Consider the following 10,681-nt stretch of genomic DNA (forward strand, 5'->3'; position numbering starts at 1 on the left):
ATACTATAGAATGAGGTTGCTCTCTAAATACTATGTTACAGAGCAATGGATCTCAGCCAGGGTTGATGTTGTTCCCCAGGGTATATTTGGCTATGTCTGAGACATTTTTTGTTTGTCACAACTGTGGGAGTGCTACTGGCATCTAGTGGGTAGAGACCAGGGATGCCGTTTAGCACCCTGCAATGCACAGGGCAACCCCTCTGCAACAGAGTCTTGGTCCATCTAAAATGTCAGTAGTGCTGTGGTTGAGAAACCCTCCTTTATATCAGGAAAATTAAGTTCTACTGGTAATTTCCTAACTCCAGAGTTCTGCAATTGTTCTCACAGGCTTGTGTTGAACAAGACAAGCTGGGTCAAGCATTTGAAGATGCTTTTGAAGTACTGAGGCAACATTCAACTGGTGATCTTCAGTACTCCTCAGGTAAAGATGTCAGTCCCCTTCTGCTGGTAGTTTGTATTTGTTTATCCCACACTGCTAAATTGTCCCTCTCTGCTTTCCTCTCCCCTTTTGTAGCCCCAAGTTTGTTTTTGTTTTGTTTAAATTTATTTATTTATATTTTTTGGCTGCCTTGGGTCTTTGTTGCTGCGCATGGGCTTTCTCTAATTGCGTCGAGCAGGGGCTACTCTTGGTTGTGGTGCACAGGCTTCTCATTGCGGTGGCTTCTCTTCTTGTGGAGCACGGGCTCTAGGCACGCGGGCTTCAGTAGTTGCGGCACACAGGCTCATTAGTTGTGGCTCACGGGTTCTAGAGCACAGGCTCAGTAATTGTGGCACACAGGCTTAGTTGCTCTGCGGCATGTGGGATCTTCCCAGACCAGGGCTCGAACCCGTTGGCAGGCAGACTCTTTTTTGTTTGTTTTTTTGCGGTACGCGGGCCTCTCACCGCTGTGGCCTCTCCCATTGCGGAGCACAGGCTCTGGACACGCAGGCTTAGCGACCATGGCTCACGGGCCCAGCCGCTTCGCGGCATGTGGAATCTTCCCAGACTGGGGCACGAACCCGTGTCCCCTGCATCGGCAGGCAGACTCTCAACCACTGCGCCACCAGGGAAGCGCCCCCAAGTTTGTTATCTATATCTGTTTGTATTTATATATATTTATATATATATATATATTTATATATATTATATAAATATATTTATATATAATATTATAATATAATATTATATATATAATAAATATAATATTATTATATTTATTATTATATTATTATAATAAATTTATTTATTATATTTATTTATATTTATATTTATAAATATATTTATATTTATTATATTTATTTATATTTATTATATAAATTTATTATTATATTATTATAATAAATATAATATTATATATTATATATTTATATATATATTTATATATATATATTTATTTATATATATATATTTATATATCTGTTTCTGTTTGTATTATTTTTTAGATTCCACATATAAGTGATATCATACAGCACTTGTCTTTGTCTGACTTATTTCGCTAAGCATAACATTCTCTCAGTACATCCATGTTGCCACAAATTGCAGAATTTCATTTTTTTTATATAGCTGAGTAATATTCCATTGTGTATATATATACCACATCCTCTTTATCCATTTGTCTGTTGATTGGGCACTTGGGTTGCTTCCATGTCTTGGCTACTGTAAATAGTGCTACTATGAACATTGGGATGCATGTATCTTTTTGAATTAGTTTTCATTTTCTTCAGGTATATTGAATATATCCAGGAGTGGAATTGCTGAATCATATGGTAGTTGTGTTTTTGAGGACCCTTCATACTGTTTTCCATAGTGGCTGCACCGATTTACATTCCCACTAATAGCATACAAGGGTTCCCTTTTCTCCACATCCTCTCCAGAATTTATTATTTGTAGACTTTTTGATGATAGCCATTTTGACTTGTGTGAGGATATTTCTCATTGTTGTTTTGATTTGCATTTCTCTAATAATTAGTAATGTTGAGAATCTTTTCATGTGCTTATTAGCCATCTGTATGTCTTCCTTGGAGAAATGTCTATTCAGGTCTTCTGCCCATTTTTTGATTGGGTTGTTTATTTTTTTGATATTGAGTTATATGAGCTCTTTATATATTTTGGATATTAACCCCCTTGTGAGTCACATCATTTGCAAATATTTTCTCCCATTGTGTAGGTTGTCTTTGTTTTGTCAATGGTTTCCTTTGCTGTGCAAAAGCTTTTAAGTTTAATTATGTCCCATTTGTTTATTTTTGCTTTTATTTCTTTTGCATTAGGAGACAGATCTGCCTATGTTCTTTATCCTAAATAAATTTAACATCTCAATATAAAAATGCCAAGAGCAATCACGTATATAAGCATATAAACATGTATAAGCATCACACACACACACAAATAGAAACTTTGACTTTGTCAGTTTCTTTCTCTGTTTTTAAATAGATTACAGAAATTACCTGGCTTTCATCAACCACTGTTCTCATGTCAGAGGAAATTCCAACAGCTATGGTGTGCTGCCCACAGAGGAACCGGTCTACAATTGGAGAACAGTAATAGTGAGTACTTTTACCAGGGGACCAGCATCCCTCAGTAACAGGCAAATTTCCTATTTGTCCCAGCCTTCCCCTTGGTGAATTTGATGGTCAGTGTGGGGGACCATCAATGCTGTCAAGAAGGAAACTGCGCTTTATCATTGTTCTTCATCTGACTTCAGATGGGTTTGAATGATTTCTATAGAGGAGGTATTTTAGGGTTCTCACATCAATGCTTCTCCTCAGTCCATCCGAAAAGCTGCAGGAAAGTTATGGATCCCCTAAAACGTTCCCTGCACTGGCTTTACCCACAATCTTGTATTAACCTGCTCTATTTCCCCTCCCAAGCTCAGAGCTAGCTATGTGTAGTGGACCAATTCATTTCTATTTTAGTAGCCTTCTGCAAACGGGAGTGTCCCCACCATCTACCTCTCCTTCCATGTGTTCTTTTACATTGTTTACTTTCTTTCTTTCTTCTTCTTCTTATTTATCTATGTATTTATTTTGGCCATGTTGCGGCATGTGGGATCTTAGTTCCCTGACCAGGGATGGAACCCATGCCCCCTGCAGTGGACGCGCCGAGTTCTAACCACTTGACTGCCAGGGAATTACCTGCATTGTTTCCTTGATGTGTCCCTTTTATCAAGCAGTCTTAATGTGGTAGAGTATAAATATTAAAAAAAGGTTTTTTTTCAGTTATTACCTTCAACCATAGTATGTCAAATGTCCTTTTTCTGTCCCTGTAAATTATACTATCTGGGCCTCTCCAACAAGACATTTCTTTAAAGAGGGAGTTTTCGTTTTACTTTAACCTCTCTCACCTCCCCTTAGGGTTGCCAGGTAAAATATAGGATGCCTAATATTTTTAGTTGCTAGATCTGGCTACCCTATTTCCACTTCAGCTTCCATCCCCAGCATACACTGCACAGCCTCTTGTGGTGGGGACTCCTTACCTGCTGGGCAGCCCTCCTGTATAAGGAGGGTTCAAGTCCACCCCCTTCCACCACCATGTCTAGTTAACCCATGGAGGCCCACATTTCCTTGCCATATGTAATGGTAGGAACTCAGGCTGCTTCTTCCTGCCTCTCTTGCCTCTGTCCTCCCTCAGCTGCCATCTTTCTCCTCTTACCTTCTCTTGCCAGATGGGCATCCAGCTCAGGAATGGAAGCCCATCTTCCCTTTTTGCTGGCGCCTCAGTTTCTACTAATGATTCTTTTGGATCTTTCTTGCTGGGCATTTTTAGGGGAAAGGAGGGAAGCAACCCACCCTCCTTTCTCATAAGGAGGGGAAGATACAGAACTCCTCACAAAGCCTCAGATTACCCTCTGTCCCTTGGCCCTCTCCATATATGGGTTTGATGCTAGCTCTGCCCTGGGAGACAGCAGTTGAAGGTAGGGATTTTCAGAATTCGAGAGATGCTGAACACTCTTTTTGCCCTCAGCTTTTGACTTTGGCCATAATTGGGGGCCACACGGGAAGTCCCACTTAACATCCTGATACATTATTTATATAGAACAGTGCTGCGGACCTCTATTTTGAAGGAAATATTCATCAGTCTCTGCAGAACATCCCTGAAAACCAGCTGGTGCAACCTACTCTTCTCCAGCAAAAGGGAGGAAAAGGTATGTGGATCCATTACTCCTCGCATAGGTAAAAGAGTCAAATCTTCATCAAAGCAGCTTTAAGGGAATTTCATATCTGAGTTTGGAATTGATTTGCAAAATATTCTCTTCTCACAGTTGAGAGTAATTTAACTCTGACAGACAAACTACTCCAAGCTGTTTATCTTGGGTGAGCTTTCCTATAGCTTCATAGAGATGTTGTAAAGGTGCAAAGTGTCACTTCAGTCAAATAAATCTGTATTCAAGAATAACATGTAAGATATGGAGAACAAACGAGTGATTACCATTGCGGGGAGGGGCAGTATAGGAGTAGGGGATTAAGAGGTATTATGTATAAAATAAGCTACAAGGCTATATTCTACAACACAGAGAATATAGCCATTATTTTAGAATAGCTTTAAATGTCATATAACCTTTAAAAATTGTGAATCATTATATTGTAAACCTGTAACTTATATAATATTGTACATCAACTATACTTCAATAAAAAAGGAATAAGTTATATAAATTTTAAGTATAGAAGGGAGAACTTTTCCGTAAATTATTTTAGCAGTTTTATTTCAACTGTGAAGCCCTCAGGATATAAATCATCTCTATTAAGTTCTCCACAAACTTAATCATCTCTATTAAGTTTTCCAAGTTCCATCATAACTTTATTTCATAAATTTGAAATCTTGATTTCATAAATGAAGATGATCTCATCGAACAGGTAGGCAAAAGTGTTAAAGTAGGATAATAGCCTCTGTTGGCTAAGATGTGGGCCACACACATTCACATGCATTATTAAAGAGAGTATAAATTTTTACAAAGTTTTGTAAGGCAATTTAGCAATACCTACCAAAATTTTAAATGTTCATATCTTTTGACTCTTAGTGACTATATAACTCACTTAGTGTGAGTTATATAGTGTGAACTCTGGGTTGATTATGTGACCCTGGCCAAATCACTTACTTAACCTTCTGTACCACAGTCTCCTTATTCAAAAACAACCAAACAAATAATAATAATTGTACAGACATTGTAAGGTTGCTAGAAAAATTAAGTGAGAAGATCCACGTAAAGCATTAGGCTCATAGTCCGGCACTATGGATATTTCCCCAAATACCTTAGATGCATGTGTGTGCATATATATGTATTAGGATGTTCCTTGCAATGTTGTTTGTGATAGTAAATTACCTCCGATATACAAAGACATATAAGATGCATCCCAATTTTATAGTGTAATTTAAAAAACGATCCCTTATCATAGCTACTTAAAATTATTATTTTTGTAAAAATTTATTTTATTTTTTATTTTTTAATTGAGGTATAGTTGATTTATATTATTAGTTCCAGGTTTACAACATAGTGATTCAAAATTTTTATAGCTTGTACTGCATTTTTATTATAAAATATTGGCTCTATTTCCTGTGCTGCATAGTATATCCTTGTAACTTATTTCTTTTATACGTAGTAGTTTGTACCCCAATCTTGCTCCTCCCTCCTTCCCTCTCCCCACTGGTAACCACTACTTTGTTCTCTATATCTGTGAGTCTGTTTCTATTCTGTTACATTCATTTGTTAATTTTTAAATTTTTTTTTGTTTATTTTTTAGATTCCACATATAAGAGATAATATACAGTATTTGTCTTTCTCTGACTTACTTCATTTAGCATAATACCTTCTAGGCCCATCCACTTTGTTGTAAGTGGCAAGATTTTATTCTTTTTTTAATGGATAATATTCCATTGTATGTATATATACATCTTCTTTATCCATTCATCTGTTTATGGACACTTAGGTTGCATCCATATCTTGGCTATTATAAATAATGCTGCTATGATCATTGGAAAGCATGTAACTTTTCAAATTAGTGTTTTCATTTTCTTTGGATATATACCCAAGAGTGGAATTGCTGGGTCATATGGTAGTTCTTTTTTTGTTTTTTTTGGCCGTGCCATGCGGCACGCGGGATCTTAGCTCCCCAACAAGGGATTGAACCCAAGCCCCCTGCATTGGAAACGCGGAGTCTTAACCACTGGACCGCCAGGGAGGTCCCTGGTAGCTCTATTTTTAGTTTTTGAGGAATCTCCCCACTGTTTTCCACAGTGGCTCTATCAATTTATATTCCTATCAACAGTGTACAAGGGCTCCTTTTTCTCCACATCCTTGCCAACATTTGTTATTTGTGATTTTTTTTTAAATTATAGCCATTCTGACAGGTGTGAGGTGATATCTCATTGTGGTTTTGATTTGCATTTCTGAATCTTCAGCGATGTTGAGCATAAACATCGCACAGATTTGCATGTGCCTGTTGGTCATCTGTATGTCTTTGGGAAAATGTCTATTCAGTTCTTCTGCCAATTTTTTAATTGGGTTGTTTGTTTTTTGATATTGAGTTGCACGAGCTATTTACATATTTTTGATATTAACCATTTTTTGGTCATATCATTTGCAAATATTTTCTCCCATTCAGTAGGTTGCCCTTTTGTCTTGTTGATGGTTTCCTTTGCTGTGCAAAAGCTTTTAAGTTTAATTAGGTCCCATTTGTTTATTTTTGCTCTTGTTTCCTTTGCCTTAGGAGACAGATCAAAAAAAATATTGCTACAATTTTTGTCAAAGAGGTTCTGCCTAGTGCTTTGTTTCCTTCTAGGAGTTTTATGGTTTCTGGTCTTACATTTAGGTCTTTAGTCCATTTTGAGTTTATTTTTGTAAATGTGTGGAAAAATCTTCTAATTTCATTCTTTTACATGTAGCTGTCCATACTTAAAATTATTTTAAATGAATATTTTTTGAGATAACTAGTTTTGTTCTTATAAAACAGTATACTGTATCCTAGAATTGTAAAAGTCTAACTATGCAGTAATATTCTAATCCAGCAAGGAATAATGTATAAAATCACATAAGTAAAGTAAATCTACTGAGTATTACTATTGAATATTAAATAATGGTAGTAATTTAATATGAGGCCAATAACACTTCTACATCTGTCACCTATTTTTTTTTTAAACAAACAAACCAACCAGTTACTAAAGCCAGGGTGTGGCGCCTGTATCTTTTCACTGATGTTTTCGGCTGTGGATCTCGCCATTAGGGAATGTATCATTTACCATTTTCTGTTTTTAGAGCTTAGTCTTCCACCTGAAATAGTGATACATTTAAAACAATGAAATTTCAAAATAATTCGGGAATTCATTATTGAGAGAAAAATAGTACATACATAAAAATAGAACATATATAGTTATTAAAGAGAAAAAGGCATACTTTAAGTATTGAAACAGAAAGAGCTCTAAATACATTTTGGGTTTTGTTTTAATCCTTTTTAATCCCATAATTCAAAAGTAATAATGCTCATTATTAAGAATTCAACTGATTCAGAAGTATGTAAAGAATAAGTGAAAAAATGTTCTTCCTTCCCATGCTATGCCCCACAAGTAACCTTTGTCAACAGTTTAGTATTTCCTCTATCTATAGCTAATCTCTATATTGTTCTATGATTTTATTTAAGATATATTATTCACTGGAAAAAGTACAAAATACTGTGATACCATTTTTAATTTTTAAAGGATATGCATATGTTTATATAGGCAAAACAAATTATTTTCTAGAAATATGTAGGATAGATTGGAGTTTTTACTTTCCGTTTGTGCTTCTGTTTGAATTTTTTATCATATAATACTTTTAGTTTCAAAAAGTAAAAACTTAAACATTTTTTTCAAAATTGAAAAACAAACTTTTAAAGATGAGAATCCATCATAATTGATTTGACCACTGGGTGAGAGCCAGAGAACTTCTTTAAGGCTGTGACTTTAATTCATGATGTATTTTTTGGTAAGTCCCTTTCATTTCTCAATTCATAAACTCAAGATAATATAACGCAAAAGATAATCTTTGTAAAAACGTTTGAGGTTTTTGGATGAATGATGACAGATGCATGAGTATTACACCCCAGAGACTGTTTAAAGCAGTTTGAGAATCCACTATTCTACTTTCTCAAGGGGAAAATGGAATTTGGCTGTGGAGCTTTTAGCTACTGACAGATCTGGTGGGACATGGTGTTTACAGGCCAATTCAGAAGTCACAAAACCGGTTGTCACCTTTGTTCTCCAATCCACCAAACAAGCAAAAACCATAGCAACAAATCTTCCCAAAGTTTCCTTTCTAGTTATTCTGAAATATAAAGGGCTGTGCTCCTAAAAGAGATTAAAAACTCTGGCAGTACCATCTTATTTCACTGCAATGAAAAAATACCACAACGCTCACTGTCATTGCTCACTAATAATGTCAAAATGTCATGAAGATATTTTGGCATTTTGACTCTGGTTTTTTTCTCTTCTTTATTTTTTCAAGTAGTTATGCAGAACCGGAGTAAGCATTTTTACATGTCTGTTACTGATTTCATTTGTATTTGCACACTGTTTTACATTTTGCCAAATACATTCACCTTCCTTACCTCATTTGACTTAACTTATTTGAATAAAGCCCCTTCAAATGAGTTGTCTTTTGGAAATGGCTTTTGAGACTTCTCTTTAAAACCACTAAACTTTGCAGTCTATTTTGCGCAGTCTTGTTGTTCTGTAGACAGTTTAACATACAACATAAAATTAGAAGTCAAGATTTAACTGTGACAAAAGACCACGTGACAAATGGGAGACTTGAGTAGAGAGATGCCATGCTTCCCTTCTCCAGTGAAGGACGGTACAAAATTTTGGACAACTTCCCTAACAAAGAAAGGTTCAGTTGAAACTGCAGTAGGCCAAATAGACCCTTGATTTTCAAGTCCCATAAAATGATACCATAAATGCATTCTAAGGGGTGAGTAGGAAGAAAACCAGTCCCAACGCAACTTTGAATTCTGTAGTCACTCAACAAACCCTTCCCGAGGATGTTCCTTGTGTAGAGCCATGGTGAAGTATGACATTGTTTTCCTCTATTTTAGGCAGGAAGAAGCTCCGACTGTTTGAATACCTTCATGAATCCCTGTGTAATCCCGAGATGGCATCTTGTATTCAATGGATAGATCAAACCAAAGGCATCTTTCAGTTTGTATCAAAAAACAAAGAAAAACTTGCCCAACTTTGGGGGAAAAGAAAAGGCAATCGGAAGACCATGACTTACCAGAAAATGGCCAGAGCACTGAGGAATTATGGAAGGACTGGGGAAGTCATCAAAATCCGGAGAAAGTTAACTTACCAGTTCAGTGAGGCCATTCTCCAAAGACTGTCTCCATCTTATTTCTTGGAAGAAGAGATCTTCTACTCACAGTGTGTTCAACCTGATCAAGGATATCTCAGTTTAAATAACTGGAATGCAAATTATAATTACACATATGCCACTTACCATGATCTAAGTCACCCTGATTGCTAAATATACTCTTATATATCAAAATTTTCTGGCATCAGAAATCCCTACAAGTTTTAGGACTTTTCTCTGAAGACAGATACTGAAAAACAAAACAAAAAACCCAAACTTCATTATTGCTATCTTTTATGAAGTAGCATATAATCTATAATAACTTGGTGAAAAATTTTGCCAGTGAACAACTTGAAATGATCAAGTCCCATTTGAAAATATAGACTAAATGTCCTTCCTTTTACTATTGTCTATGTAATACTTCCTTCTAGATGGATAATGCTAGTGGAGATGCTTTGACTTACATATTGATTTAAACATTATTTTCCTGTCATACACTCAGACAAAAAAAAATCATTCTAACATGTATCCAACAGCTTTAGCAACAAAACAAAAAATGATTGCCTGTGATAGTGTTCCTGCTAAATTACATTCATGGCTTTAAAAATTTCAGTGACTAAAACTAGAACTACCATATGATCCAGCAATTCCACTCCTGGGTATATATCCAAAGAAAACGAAAACACTAATTTGAAAAGATATATGCACCCCAGTGTTCACAGCTGCATTTTTTTTGGCCACACTGCACAGTTTGTGGGATCTCAGTTCCCCGACCAGGGATTGAACCCAGGCCTCTGCAGTGAAAGCGCAGAACCCTAACCACTAGACTACCAGGGAACTCCCATAGCAGCATTATTTATAATAGCCAAGATATGGAAGGCAACCTAAGTGTCCACCAACAGATGAATGGATAAAGAAGACGTGGTATATATACACAATTGAGTACTACGCAACCATAAAAAAAGAGTGAAATTTTGTCATTTGCAACAACATGGATGGACCTGGAGGGTATTATGCTTAGTGAAATAAGTCAGGGAGAGAAAGACAAATACTGTATGTTATCGTTTATATGTGGAATCTAAAAATTGAAATGAATATAACAAAATAGACTTAAAGATATAGAGAACAAATTACTTATCAGTGGCGGGAAGGAAGGAGGGAGGGGGCAAGATAGGGGTGGAGTTTTAAAAGGTACAGACTACTATGTATAAAATAAATAAGATAACAAGGATGTAATATACAGCACAGGGAATATAGCCAATATTTTATAATAGCTTTGAATAGAGCATAATCTAGAAAAATATTGAATCACTATGTAGTACACCTAAAACTAATATAATATTGTACATCTGAAACTGATATTGTAAATCAACTGTATTTCTATAAAA

General features: G+C 35.9%; 1 protein-coding gene across 5 annotated transcripts in view; it reads left to right on the forward strand.

Moving 5' to 3' along the window:
* SPIC (Spi-C transcription factor) overlaps nt 1-9,797 on the forward strand; it is a 51,725-nt gene extending 41,928 nt beyond the window's left edge. For all 5 annotated transcript variants that reach the window (XM_027107328.1, XM_027107330.1, XM_027107329.1 and 2 more), the window contains 4 exons: nt 328-421; nt 2,411-2,523; nt 4,013-4,121; nt 9,040-9,797. In XM_027107328.1, the coding sequence (XP_026963129.1) occupies nt 328-421; nt 2,411-2,523; nt 4,013-4,121; nt 9,040-9,467 (744 nt within the window). In that variant the 3' untranslated portion in view covers nt 9,468-9,797. The remainder of the gene's footprint in view (nt 1-327; nt 422-2,410; nt 2,524-4,012; nt 4,122-9,039) is intronic.
* Nucleotides 9,798-10,681: the final 884 nt, after the last annotated feature.

Source organism: Aethalodelphis obliquidens, unplaced genomic scaffold (assembly GCF_003676395.1).
Source record: "Aethalodelphis obliquidens isolate GAN/ISIS:26980383/991018 unplaced genomic scaffold, ASM367639v1 scaffold8, whole genome shotgun sequence".
Classification (NCBI taxonomy): domain Eukaryota; kingdom Metazoa; phylum Chordata; class Mammalia; order Artiodactyla; family Delphinidae; genus Aethalodelphis; species Aethalodelphis obliquidens.